This window comes from Giraffa tippelskirchi, chromosome 9, assembly GCF_054371585.1.
Source record: "Giraffa tippelskirchi isolate mGirTip1 chromosome 9, T2T-mGirTip1v1.2.pri, whole genome shotgun sequence".
Taxonomy (NCBI): Eukaryota; Metazoa; Chordata; class Mammalia; order Artiodactyla; family Giraffidae; genus Giraffa; species Giraffa tippelskirchi.
Window position 1 is genome coordinate 157,124,575 of NC_137283.1, and position 14,770 is coordinate 157,139,344.

Below are 14,770 nucleotides of genomic sequence, written 5' to 3' on the forward strand. Positions count from 1 at the left end.
TTCTATGCATTTTTCTCAGTGAATTATCATAGCCATCTTATGAAGCAGGCTCATGGAAGTACAGTGAAACCCAGGTCCCTGCTAAATAGGAAGCCAAGCTGAAGCTTAGACGCCCTGACTTCAGAGCCTGTGCTCTAGCCCCAGCAGTGTGTTGGAACGTGGGCTTTGAGGGGCTCTAAAGAAAACTGCATTAGTCTGCTCAGGCTGCCATGGCAAAATGCTACAGGCTGGGCAGCCTGAACAGATACTTCTTTTCTCAGAGTTCTGGAGGCTAGAAGTCTAAGATCAGGGTGGCCTCTGGGTTGGTTTCTGGTAAGGTCTGTTTGCCTGGCTTTGTAGATGGCTGCTTTCCCACTGTGTCTTCACATGGCCTCTTCTCTGTGTGTGCAAGGTTGTAAAAGACAGAGGCAGAAACTAGCTGATATCTTTCTCTCTTCTTCCAAGGACACTGGTCCTAAGGGTTTAAGACCCACCGTTATGACCTCATTTAACCTTGATTACCTCCTTCAAGGTTCTTTCTCTGAATACTATCATATTGGGGTTTGGGGCTTCAACATATGAATCTGAAGAACACAATTAAGTTCATAGCAAAAATCATTGCACTTTTTGTGCATCCCCTTGAAAGCTACCACCTGGGGGCAGGTGAAGCATCCAGGCTTTGTGCGGCTCCTTCTAGGTAGAATCACACTCACCTGAGAGGTCCAGGCATTTGATGTTCAGGCTTATCAGTAGAGAAAGGTGATTTCACAAGGAGGTGGGCTGCCAGGTGTGAAAAGAACTAAAGCCTGGTCCCTGGGGATGCTGTAGGATTTCAGGCTGGGGAGGAGAACCAGACTCCTGGTTCATGGCTGCTCTGAGCTGGCATCCCCTAGCCCCTGAGGATGGCATCCTCTCCAGCAGGGGACCCTCATCCTGAGATTCCTGATCACAGACTCAGAACAGGTCAACAAGGCTACTCACTGGCTTTCCCTTTCATGATAAGGTTTCCCTTTTGTGATTAGTACATTTCCCTCAGTGGGAAGATGGAAATTTCCAGTATCCTAATGCCCCTTTGCTGATTCCTCACTGGAGAACAAGCAGTTGTGCATGAGGTGTAACCCAGGTAAGGAGGTGTTTCTCTTACTCACTCCTTCTCGACCTCTGCTGGGCTCCACAATTTCTCCTTAATGCCTTTAGATTTAAAAGACTCTAAAGAAACCTCTGGGGCTTCCCAGGTGGCACTAGTGGTAAAGAACCCGTCTGCCAATGTAGGAGACATGAGACACAGGTTTGATCCCTGGGTCAGGAAGATCCCCTGGAGGAGAACATGGCAACCCACTCCAGTATTCTTGCCTAGAGAATCCCACCCAAGGAGTCTGATGGGCTATAGTCCATAGGATCCCAAAGAGTCGGATACAACTACAATGACTTAGCAAGCACATATGCAAAGGAACTTCTGAGACCTTGAGACTAGGTTAGAGCAGGGGCTGCTCATACCACAGCAACCAGAAACAGGTTATCTAGTGGCCATTTCTTGCTCATCGATGGAGAGGGAAAGAAAGGCAAAGCAAGTATGAGGGATATTGGGGAAAACTTGTTCAAAATAGCTCACCCCAAATTCCAGAAAAACATCTACTTCTGCTTTATTGACTATGCCAAAGCTTTTGACTGTGTGGATCACCATAAACTGTGGAAAATTCAAGAGATGGGAATACCAGACCACCTTACCTGCTTCCTGAGAAATCTGTATGCAGGTCAAGAAGCAACAATTTGAACTGGACATAGAATAACAGACTGGTTTCAAATTGGAAAAGGAGTACATCAAGGCTGTATATTGTCACCCTGTTTATTCAACTTCTATGCAGAGTACACCACGTGAAACGCTGGGCTGGATGAAGCACAAGCTGGAATCAAGATTGCCAGGAGAAATATCAATAACTTCAGATATGCAGATAATACCATCTGCAGAAAGTGAAGAGGAGAGTGAAAAGCTGGCTTAAAACTCAACATTCAAAAAACTAAGATCATGGCATCCAGTCATGTCACTTCATGGCAAATAGATGGGGAGAAAATGGAAACAGTGACAGACTTTATTTTCTTGGGCTCCAAAATCACTGTAGATGGTGACTGCAGCCATGAAATTGAAAGACGCTTGCTCCTTGGAAGAAAAGCTCTGACCAACCTAGACAGCATATTAAAAAGCAGAGACATTACTTTGCCAGCAAACGTCCATCTAGTCAAAGCTATGGTCTTTCCAGTAGTGATGTATAGATGTGAGAGTTGGACCATAAAGAAAGCTGAGCGCCGAAGAATTGATGCTTTTGAACTGTGGTGTTGGAGAAGTCTCTTTAGAGTCCCTTGGACAGCAAGGAGATCCAACCAGTCAATCCTAGAAGTTATCAGTCCTGAATGTTCATGAGAAGAACTAATGCCAAAGCTCCGATACTTTGGCCTCCTGATGTGAAAAACTGACTCATTAGAAAAGACCCTGATGCTGGGGGAGATCAAAGGCAGGAGGAGAAGGGGCTGACAGAGAATAAAATGGTTGGATGGCATCACCAACTCAATGGACATGAGTTTGAGCAAACTCTGGGAGTTGGTGATAGACAGGGAAGCCTGGTGTGCTTCAGTCCATGGGGTCATAAAGAGTCTGAGCGCAAATGGCTAAGAGACTGAACTGAACTGAAACCATCCCTTCCCTAGAGGAGCATGGGACTGGATGGTGCACCCTGATTGGCTTAACCTGTATTGATAAACCAATCACTGACAAGCAGCATGGAGTTACCATGCTTGTTTAGTGAAGTGAAGTCACTCAGTCGTGTCCAACTCTTTGTGACCCCGTGGACTGTAGCCTACCAGGCTCCTCCATCCATGGGATTTTCTGGGCAAGAATACTGGAGTGGGTTGCCATTTCCTTCTCCAGGGGATCTTCCCAACCCAGGGATCAAACCCGGGTCTCCTGCATTGCAGGCAGATGCTTTACCCTCTGAGCCACCAGGGAAGTCCATGATTGTTTAGGCCTATCAAAATCCTCCTCTGAGGCTGGATTCTGTTAGAAAGGAGGGAGGGATCCTGGCTGCTGGGCAGGTTAAATGACAGTGTCCACCATCCAATCAAGGAAGCCGCTTCAAAGCTGAAGGGAGTTGCCTGCCATGAGCAGGAGTTTTTAGTGGCCAGAAGAGATCCCTGTACTGGGGTGGTCTGTATGTAGAAGAAGTGGAATCAGGTCCAGGTTATTTGCACTCATGGTGGGGAATGCAATGTCAAGGTCAAGAACTGGTCTGGAAGGCTCTTGGGACTAAGCCCATTGTCACCTGTGCTGTGCAAAATCCTTACCATGCCAGGAGGAGCAGAGAACCAGCTGTGCCCTGGACCTGCTCGCCTTTTCCTGACTCTCATACTAGAGGCCCCCTTCAACCTTCTCTTCACCTCTTACTGCTTACGATAGCTCAGCCCTTGAAAAGAACATCTGCCTGCCAAGGGCTCCATCAGATCATCCTCAATATAAAAAAAGGTGCCAGGGGACAGAGGTGTCCAACTGTGGGGGCCCTAAATGACAGCAAATGCTTGCTTCCTACCTGAACAAGCCTTGCTTTGATTGCATTATCTTTGGAATTATAGTGGCCTAACTAATTGGGAATATATAACTTTAGAAAACAATTTTATCGACTTATCTCTCTAAAATGGGTCAACTACTATGTGAGAAGCAGCCAATGGTTTATGTTTTCAAAGAGAATAGGTCATTGTCTACCCCAAGTCTCATCGATCCAGATTCACATGATGGTCTGACCTTCAGGATGGTGACTAAAACTCACCCCTGATGTCTACATGGAAAGATTGTTGGTGACAGTCCAGAGCATCGGGTTGTGAAGGATTCTGAGGCTGCGCAAGAAAGAGGGCTGCGTGCCACGAGCAAAGCATAGTAACAATGCTTATTCCATGAACATAAGAAGAATGCATTTACCGTGAACCTGATATGCCTAGTCTAGCCTGCCACCTTCAGTGGGCCTCCACTGTACATTCTAAGGTAAAGGAAACAGGTGATCCCATCATAGCTGGATGGAGGCTCCCACTGAAACCTCTCTGGTCTAAACTGAAGGAACTGGGACAGTGGAGAGAACTGGGACAGTTCTTTCCACTTTATGCTTTTTTCATGCTCAGTGTCTGCATCAAGAGTGCTTTTCTGCATTAAACCTCTTTCTAAGCCCTAAGGTACGACTGCCATATAAAACAACCCTGTCTGTGTCTGTTTTTATTATTTTCCTTTGTCAAGGTTATGGGATAAATGACCCACAAACAAAAGAAAAAAAAAAAAGATAAAGTCTGAAAAATAAGCCTCCTGGCTGGTTTTAGTCAACTCTTTTGTGTTCTTGCCATGTGACTCATCTGGGAGAAAAACTCCAATTACATTAAATTTATGAGTAACTTGATGGTGTGTGACCAAGGAATGAAGAAATTTTGCAACATAGCTTTGTTTTCCAGAGTTGAGTTTCCAAACTGAATTAGGACAACCCTCATGACCAAACTGGCCCAGGCCCTGGAATCCTGGCTAACCTGCCCCTCGGCACTTCAGGGAGAACCCTGGGCTCCGAACAGCAAGGGCTGACCTCTGCTGTCTCAGCCCCAACCTGTAGCCCCACCCAGCAGAGGGAAAGGGCAGCTATTCCCAAAAAAGGAGACTGGAATGCTGGGAACCCATCCCCTGTCCAAAGCTTAACTGAAACCAGAGCTGGGTGGACCCCTGCCCACCGGGAATATCTCCTCAAATGACAGGAAGTCATCGTGTGTCTTGTTATTTAATGAAGCAGAGACATTCCTTTGGGTTTTGCCCCTCATAGAAAGGAGGGAAGGCAAGGTGAGAATAAGGCAGCAATGTCCACCCCATTATCTCAGCCAGATCAGGGAAGCAGCCGGTAAGGAAACAGGGAACCTAAATTTAAAAACAACTCTTGGGGCTCCCCTGGTGGCTCAGTGGTAAAGAATCCACTCGCCAATGCAGGAGACACAGGTTGGATCCCTGGTGCAGGAAGATCCCACGTGCAGAGGCACAACTAAGTCTGTGTAGCCTAACTACTGAGCCCACGTGCCACATATTACTGAAGCCTGTGCGCCCCAGAGCCTGTGCTCCGCAGCGGGAACAGCCACTGCAATGAGAAGCCGGCACACCGCATCTAGAGAAAGCCCATGCACAGCAACGAAGATCCCAGCACAGCCAGAAATAAATACATAAAACTACAAAAATTAAAAAAAATTAAAACAACCATCATGGCAGGGAAGGAGGAGATAACCATCAGAAAATATTCAGAAACTCCCCCGGAAGAGGAAAAATAAGCTTAGTGCTTTGACGAAATTGATCAAATCAACAAATTACCAAACAGCAGGTCAGGAATCACTTTATTGCCCTAAAATGTTATTTTTCTCCTTGACACCTATACATCTTTGACCTCAAGGCAAAAACAAGTACTACATGTGAAAAGTGGGGGGAAAAAGAAACAGCTGGTGTCTAAACTCCTGAATTTTGCCTAAAGAACAGCATAATAGCACTTTGCTTTTTTCTAGAGTTCATTATTGCAAAAGAAAACATACGCTGTAGAAGCATTGTTTGTTCGTTTCCTACTAAATGTACTTTCAAGAGTAAATTGTTCACAGGCAAAGGTAAGATTAAACAGGTTATTTACTAAGCAAAAAAAAAAACAACCCACCACCATCATGCTGGCTGCCATGTTTTCAGGCAAAAGCTGTCTTAAGTCCTTTGTAAAGTTTTCTCATTTATAATCACAATTGCCCTGTATGCGTCCATTGAACAGATGAGAAAACTGAGGCTCCATGATTGGTATTATTTGCCTGAGGTTCCACAGTCAGAGGGACAGAGCTGGTTCCCGGCGCGTCCTTTCCGCCTCACTTGGAAGTGAGCTCTGCGTCTGGTGGAGAGGCTAGCCAGCCTCTCAAGGCCCCCTGATGAGGAGAAAGGAGAGCTTTCAGCTTGGAGCATTTTGCTTCAAAAATGTTCAAGGTTGTGCACTTTGAGGAAGGGATTTCCCCAGCTGATGTATTACCTTCTCAATTCAATGCCCTAGAAGATCCTGCAGAGACAGGATGAAATCCATTAGGCTTGTTGATTTATAGCTTTTCAGCATTTAGAAGAAGCGGCTTTCGATGTGAAATTGGTTGTGGGCTGCCGCCCATTTTAGAAATTTGTCTCGTTTTGCCCGTAAGTGATTTATGCCATGCTTCCATTATTGCCTCTTTTTGGAAGGAGAGAAAAAAAGAACATCAACACAAAGCTCATTCAGTGTCCAGTATCTTTGTGATTTTGCTCAGCACTCCCATGGCCCATTTATGCATTTTTATTGACTGAACAGTAATAGCCGTGGCATCAGGTACCACAGTCAACTACCTGCTTTTTGCCAGCAATGACAAGGCCCTCGCTTCAGAGATTCCATGTGAGGACGGGCAGGGCTGACTCTCTCCCCATCCTGCCCGCCTTGCCCGGCTCCTTCCAACGTGCTGTGAAGGGAAGGAGGCAGAGATGCCATCATGCCCCCCCACCCCACCTTGATTGTTGGTGCCACTGGATGACGGTGCTTTCTCTGTCCTCAGGGCCTCCTCACCGGCGGCCCGGCGGCTGGGTGCACTCAGACCCCACCCCCAGGCCTGGCCCCCAGGGCACATCCTGCAGCCTCCAGCCTTGGGGGACAACAGCAAAAGGTCTCACATGTGGCTGCAGCCCCCCCCAAGGTGTCCCTTGACCCAACAAAAATGCTCACTTGCTGGCTACAGGGCAGTGGCCCTATCACTGATCTCTCCTCCAGCCGCTCATGTCAGGCGGGCATGGCTGGAAGGATAAGGCCTGACTTTCCAGAAGTGGCTCCAGGATCAAGAAAAAAAGATCGACTCCACTCTTCTCCAAGCTCAGGGTAAAATTATCTAATTCTTCCCCCCAGATGATGAGGTTAGCTATTGTATTAATGCACAAAAGCCAAAAGTCAGAAAATACAAAATAATGGTCAGTTCTAAAGTGCTTACCTTTTAATTTAAAGATTTGAGTTAAGGATTCCAAGTCAGAGGTAAACACATTCAGGTTTGTCTTTTCCTGACCCAGTCTCAGTGTCTCCTGGGACTCAGAAAAAGTAATCTGTGGAAGATAAAGTTGTGAAGGCTGAGTCAGTATTACGGATAAAGTATATAATATACCATGTCAGGAGCTCAGTGACACCAAAACAAATAGAAAGGAAAACACAGAAGTGAATTTCAGCTTCCAAAATGAATCTGAAAGAGTCAGTTCTTAAGTCTCCTGGTTCTTGGATGTTCTTGAATACTCTTGAGTGTGTCTGGTCGCAGATTTGCTAATGAGGTATGTCGTGAGGAATTTCATTGTCCCTTAAAGGCAAAGAGCTCTCCCCTTCCAAAAGGCCACAGTGGTTGGAGGGTGATGTGACCACAGCCTCTGTCGCCCTGTTGGTCGCCAGGCTTGGGTCCCCTGAACTGGCCGGTTAGCAGGTCCCTGCCCTCCCCTACTGCTCCAGGTGTTTCCTCCTGAAGCTGAGCGCTCAGTCGAAGAAGACAATCTTCCCCCAAAGAGGGGGACCATCCTTCAGTCCAGGGTAAATGCTAGAACTGTCAAACAGCTCCCCCAACCCAACAACAGAAGAATCCTCCTGTCCTCGCGTCTGGGTTGTCCACCTTCGTTGACTGCGTCTGGAATCCATCCTCCCTTATTGCTTTCCTAAAGGAATTCAGATTTTCACCTAAGTCCCCTCCCCTACCTCATGCAGCGCATGGACTTTGGGGGAGGTGGACGCCCAAATCAGGAGAGCCTGGATCAGTCTAAGACAGAAAAGGGGCTAATGCTATCTCATGTCCTGCAGTTGTGGGTTCAGGCACAGAGTGGCATTCAGACTTCCATGGCATCAGGTCAGTGGGGGCCTGTGACCCAGTCTGGGCTAATGAGACACGAGCAGAGACTTGCTGGAAGAGAACGTCTCTCTAGACGGTGTGAAGCCAGGCTGTGGATGGGGCTGACACCCTGGGAGGCCGAGTAGAGAACAAGGCTGGTGAAGACACCTTAGACCGGAGAAGCAGCCAACCCTGAGGCTGCCCTTGCTCTGGCCTCTCTCAGAAGGACAGTCAGGAACCACCCTTGCCAGCAAGCCAGTCTGTTGGGTGTTCTGTAACAGTGAGTAAAGATATTCTAGCAAGAGCAAGCATATAATTCGTTGCCCAAACTCAGCCACTTTTGAGAGTGAACGGGCACTATTAATAATCGTATCAGGACCATAGATCTAAATGAGGGCTGCTCCAGGCAAACTGGGATGTGGGGTCACTGTAATCTTAACTAATCCAAGCCATAGCAGTATCCAAATAAATCGCCTAAGCTTGAGGAAGTAAAATAAGAGTTATTCAAAGGAATAAAGCAACATGATTCAGGCTCTTCTCTAATTCATCCTCCAAGTTAGTCACGCAGTCGTGTCCGACTCTGTGACCCCATGGACTGTAGTCCACCAGGATTCTCTGTCCATGGGGTTCTCCAGGCAAGAATACTGGAGTGGGTTGCCATTTCCTTCTCCAGGGGATCTTCCTGACCCAGGGATTGCAAGCAGGTCTCCTGCACTGCAGGCAGATTCTTCACCATCTGAGCCACCAGACCTTAGCCAAAGTGATCCTTTCAATGCCCTCCTCAACTTACAACACCACTACCGTGTCCCATTCCTCTTGGGATGAAGCCTTTGAGCCTCGTGAGGCCTCTTTCAGCTCCATCCTCTGCTCTGCAGGAAATGCCATCCCTCCCTCCCTCATCTGCCCTTGACTTACCAGCCACCCTCCTGCTCCAGCGCCTCACCCCGGGAGCAGTCCACCCATCTCCCTCCAGCCTCCGCCCCAGCCCAGCCAGTTCACGTTCCTCTGTTGTAGACCCTAGCAGACACCGTTCGCCCTAGTGCCTCACTTGGCTCTTTGCTTCGTTACAGAGAGCAGGGATGTGTCTGTTCTTGTTCTTGGTGATGCGAGCCCCTTGAGCGATGGCTGGCCTCAGAGAGCTACTCAAAACACACGTATGGATTGAATAAGGAGTCCTAGGAATGCAAAGACTGAGACAGTGGCAGAAATCCTGAAAGACTCACCTTCAGATTTCAAAGTGGTCCCTGCCCTGGTCCGCGGAGCCTTTCCGAGTTCTCCAGGAGGACAGACCAGCTCTCCCCAGTCACGGCTGTGACTCTGGGCACTGAGATTTGCAGGCTCTCTCCCAGGAAGCAGTGCCCACAAGCGCACGCTTTCAAAGCCTCACCTGCAGGGAACAGGGCACTGTTGGAAATCCTTTACAACCATGGAAACTGATGTGACGCTTGAGGCTCAAGAGTTAAAGTATCCTGATGTTTTCTTCCTATAACCTAAGCTTCAAAGAGGCAAGTTTTTCTTCTACTTTTTGTTATCCAAAGGTCAAATCTTTCTCCAACAATTACCTCCTATTTTTTGACTTGTGTAAGTGAAGGTAAAATCATGTCTTTTGTTACCTCCGTTGGCTAATGAGCTCCCTAACCAGGATTCCTTTAGAGAAATCAGTGTCGGTGCTCTAGACAAAAGACTTTGAAGTCTTGCCTGAGTCTGGGGTCGCCATCTTAAATCTGTATTCTGTGAGTAACGGGGTTTCACATCCTCTATAATTATTTTTGTTGCAAATTCACTTTTTTCTTCTTGTTCTCCAGTGGTTACCATCAGCTCCTCCTACAGCCCTTTTTTTTTCCTTTTTGCTCTCATCCAGCAATTTTAGCAAAGGCATTCTTTTTTCCTTAGTTACCTTGTGAGATTGGCGGGGGTTGTGGTGTGGTGGGCAGTGTATAAGAGCTCAGAGAAGGCAGGAGTCTGGTCATCCTGCAAATGAACACCAAGGCTTGATCAAGTTTTCTTAGTCTTTTCATTTTATTGTTTTTATGCTGCTGCTGCTGCTGCTGCTTAGCTGTTTCAGTCGTGTCCGACTCTGTGCAACCCTATGGACTGCAGCCTGCCAGGCTCCTCTGTCCTCTGTGGGGATTCTGTAGATGAGAATACTGGAGTGGGTTGCCATGCCCTCCTCCAGGGGATCTCGCCGACCCAGGGATCGGACCCAGGGACCAAACCCAGGTCTCCTGCATTGCAGGCAGATTCTTTACTGCTGAGCCACCAGGGAAGCCCTATTGTTTTTATACCTTTTACCAAATCACTGCAAAGAGATTATTCAAGTTACTCTCCAATGCCCCGCCTATGGGGAATAATGGGCTTCCCAGGTGGCGCTAGTGGTAAAGAACCCGCCCTCCAATGCAGGAGATGTAAGAGATGCCAGTTCGATCCCTGGGTCAGGAAGATCCCCAGAAAGAGGAAATGGCACCCTACTCCCCTGTTCTTGCCTGGGAAACCCCATGGACAGAGGAGCCTGGTGGGCTACAGTCTATGGGATCACAAAGAGTCAGACACGACTGAAGTGACTTAGCACACACATGCACACATGTGAGGAATAACCTCAGAAAAATTCAGTACCTGGAAAAATATCCTTCTCTCTAGAAGGTTTTCTCTAACCAGGCTACATGAACTGCACAACCTGTCATGACCACCTTTATGTCCTGAATTAGAAGCTTCCAGAACAAGCACTAAATTTATCCACGTCGCCCTTAGCCCTTGGTTTCTGAGCTGCTTCTTATCTCTACTTCCACTGCCCTACTTTACACTGGCTTTAATATTTTAAGCCACCTCAAAAAACCCTTTTTAAAGTCGACAGGGCATAAATGATAAAAATTCTTTTTTCCCCTAATATTAAAAGTTTCCTTAATCTTACAAAACCACATTCTCTTAAAAGAGTGGTTCCGAATCACATTTTCACAAAATCCCCAGGAGAGCAAAACTCTCCCTGTGAGCTCTTAACTTCAGGTCCGTTGTGCAGCAAACCTGGTTTCTTGTCATTTCATTTCCTCACACTCTGGATTCCCACCCCCTGAGCTTCATCTTTCGTTCAGTTCAGCCTGGGAAGTGTCCTCCAGGAACCGAGAAAACCGGCCTCCCAGAGGCTGCCAGGAGCCAGGCAGGCTTTTCCTGTTTGGGTTTGAATGAATATTTCATACAAAACCGCTGAGCGTCTTATATACACTGAACCCAAGGACTCAAGTCGATGGAGAAAGGAGAGTTAACTCCCAATACAACCCAATAGCAAGGACTTCTGTGGCCTGCAGGAGGCTCAGACCTCATCAGGGACAAGTGCCCGTTGGACATCCCTCCTTGGGGACAGGGTCCTGGTCCCTGCCCGGCTGATCAGAGCCCAGGGGTGAAGCCTGCCAGGTTGCTGACAGTCTCCAGCTGGTCTTAGAAGTTGGAACATGTGCAGCCAGGGCTTGTTATCATCCAGCTTTAAACTAATGATACAGTACTTCGATGTATAGTCATTGTTACGCTTCTGGTCCCACTGGACTGTAAGCTTTGTGAAGACAAGGTTCATCTCTTTATCATTCACAGCAACATGCTATTTCTGACCCTTCCTCACTGTTAAACTACCATATTTTAAAAAATATAACACAGGAGTTAAATAAAATTCAGAAATACCAGAAGGTTGCTCTCACCAGGAATTGTCCATGTATCCAAAATAAAAAAATATTTACCCGCTAACACCAGAGTTCTGCTCAGAACAAAAGAACTGCCCTTGTTTTAAAAAATACTTTGGCTCTTTTCTCTTCTCCGCCATCCTGTGTGTGGTTGAGTTCTCTCCTCACCATGTCTTCTCACAAGACTTTCAGGATCAAGCGATTCCTGGCCAAGAAACAAAAGCAGAATCGTCCCATTCCTCAATGGATTCGAATGAAAACTGGCAATAAGATCAGGTACAACTCCAAGAGAAGACATTGGAGAAGAACCAAGCTGGGTCTATAAGAAGCCTCACATAAAAAGTGGCACACGTTAAGACCTTTTTTTTAAGCAGCCAAATCACAGTGAGAACATCACTACTATAATGCTTGGCTCCTGATGTTTCTTATTTCCTCACTATCAATCTGAGACTCAGTAGTAAATATGAAACATTGGAACTGTAAATAAATAAATAAAATAAAAAACACTTTGGTAGGTTTCTCTAGTTGGGAAGTGAGGCCTCAGTTGTTCGTCTGGAAGAGGCAGTGTAGAGAAACAGCCAAAATGCTGTGTATAAAAGGTTAGGGAAAATTTGGGTAAAGTGGGGAGAAGTGAATTGAGCACAGGGAGAAGGTCAGGGAGGGCTTCGCAGGTAACTCAGTGGTAAAGAACCCACCTGCAATGCAGGAGACACCAGAGATGTAGATTTGATCCCTGGGTCGGGAAGATCCCCTGGAGGAGGAAATGGTAACCCACTCCAGTGTTCTTGCCTAGGAAATCCCATGGACAGAGGAGCCTGGTGGGCACAGTCCATGGGGCTGCAAAAGTCAGACACAACTTAGTGACTAAGCAACAACAGAAGGTCAGGGAAGGGTGAGGGCATAGAAGTGGGGAGAAATATGGGTGGTAAAACAGCCCATAGAACTCTTGATAAAACAGACAAAATACAAGCGCTGGGAAGTCCAATATTTAGTTCTAGATTTAATTCAGATTTGACTTCAGACTTAGATTCAGATGCTGATATAAAACCCTCAAGGCTGATATAAACCTCTCAATGACCTCAAACTGTCAGCAAAAGTCAGCTACACACACAGCCTTGGTCAATGGCATTTTGGAAAACAAAATTACCCAAATAGTGGCCAGTTAAGGCAGTGAGGTACAAGTTGGGATGAAGAGATGTTTCATAAACTGAATTGACTTTGTGGAATTGAGATTTCTAAGTTGGAGGGTGACCCAGGGGAAATGTAATACTTAGAGCCCTCACTCTGTGAATTCCTCAAAAAAAGCCTGAAAGGGTTACTAGGTCTCCAAGTACATGCAGGATGGAAGTACAAGTTGATTTCACTCAAACCGTTAAGGACAAAGTCATTTCCAGTTGACCTGTAAGTTAAACATAATTAATTCTCAAATTACTGGCATCAACAATGAGTGGCCAGAGCTCAAAGCAGAGTCTGTCGCTGTGACATAGTCCGGCTGCCTGAATCTCTCTCTGAACTACATTCTACCTTTGCCTTTGATTCTGCCCTGAGAATAACTGTTTTTCAGCGTTCACAATATATAAATTCATGATGTTATCTGTTCTGCACAGCAAATATGATATCTGCTCAGTAATATTACCTTTTCCCCCTCAAGGTTAGATTGTTCCTGTGATTCCTCACTCCAGTCCAGCTCTTGGATTCGCTGAGAATGTTACATGGCTGTTTACAGAAGGCAGAACTGTTTCGTCTAAAAGGGATCTCCCTTATCTTCCCCACAGCCCCTTGCTCTAAGGAAGACAGCTGATACGGGGCTGCAGGCAGGTTTTAAAGACCCTCCTGCCTGTTATTCAGTGATCTTGGGAACACATTTTACTGTGCCCTTGGTTATTTTTCCAGGTAAAGATGAAGGGTGTTGAGGCTATCTCCTCTTGCCTACTAATCTTCACATCTCTTCCAAAGGTGATTTCTTTAAAAGGCTCTATGAGAAGCCTGAGGTTAAAATGTTCAGTTACTCTAGTGTTCACTGAGCCTTGAGAAATCTACAAAGTCAAGGGCAGCTGTACCTCTCGCCGCCTTCATGCTGAAGTAGGACATAGTTTTGAATGCCAGCACAGAAGACACACTGCAAAATCCTCCCCCGCTTCTAAGTGTAAGGTTTTACTCCATCTATTATTAAATTCGAGAAAGGATATCCCTCCCTCACAGAGATTATTTGCTTCCTTTGCCCACTGTTTACCTGCGCCCTTCCGGCTGGGAGCCTGACTAGATTTCCTAGTGGAAACCTCGGTCCTGTGGATCGAAATCTAATCAGCTGTGATCCTTATCCTCAAGGAACTCATAGTGTGGTGGAGATAGCAGGTTAGGGAGGCAGGAACCCAATCACCAAAAACTGCAAGCACCAAAGGGAACATGTGGACATCATTCTTTGTCAACCAGGCTGGAAGGGCCCTGCCGAAGGGTCTCAGGCAGAGACGTCCTGTTTATGTTTGAAAAGACCTCCTTGACCCCTGAGTAGAGAGATGGATTGGTGTCAGGTGAGCCTGCAGGCAAGGGAGGGCAGGGAGAGAGGGAGGTCACTTAGAAGTTCCAGCACTGAGGTCAGATTGCTATGAAAACACATGCTTACTAGCTGAAGGTCACCAGTTCCTTTCAGCAGCAATGTAAGACTTCACAAAGCAGTTCTCATAGTATTTAGCGCCTTCCAAGATTCTAGGTATATGTGCTCAGTCGCTTCAGTCATGTCTCTTTGCGACCCCATGGACTGTAGCCCACCAGGCTCCTCCAGGGGATTCTCCAGGGAATAATACAGGAGTGGGTTGCCAGGCCTTCTTCCGAGGGATCTTTCCGACGCAGGGGTTGAACTGGCGTCTCCTGAGGCGCCTGCACTTCAGGCAGACTCTTTACCACAGAGCCACCTGGGAAGCCCCCCAGATTCTATACTGTACTGTATATACAGCGCCCTCAGGGGCTGAGGCCTGAGCCACCTGCTTGCCTGAGGCTCTTACTACTAGAGGGAGGGGGTCAGGGCCTTGCTGCCCAACGGGATGCTGACAGCCTAGAGGGCTGGGGTGCGGGGGGAGAGGTGGGAGGGAGGTTTAAGGGGGAGGGGACATGATTCATTTAGACGTATGGCAGAAATCATCACAACAGTGGAAAGCAATTATCCTCCAATTAAAAATAAAATCTTTAAAAAATTCCAGGACTTAAAAACTTCTGAGGTTGGGCAAATGGGC

The 14,770-nt window shown here is 46.9% G+C and overlaps 1 protein-coding gene across 1 annotated transcript; it reads left to right on the plus strand.

Annotated features, from left to right (window-relative positions):
• Positions 1 to 11,667: 11,667 nt before the first annotated feature.
• LOC145520212 (large ribosomal subunit protein eL39) lies at positions 11,668 to 11,958 on the plus strand. The gene has a single exon (XM_081526138.1). The coding sequence runs from the start codon at positions 11,710 to 11,712 to the stop codon at positions 11,863 to 11,865; it is 156 nt and encodes a 51-aa protein (XP_081382264.1). The 5' UTR covers positions 11,668 to 11,709; the 3' UTR covers positions 11,866 to 11,958.
• Positions 11,959 to 14,770: the final 2,812 nt, after the last annotated feature.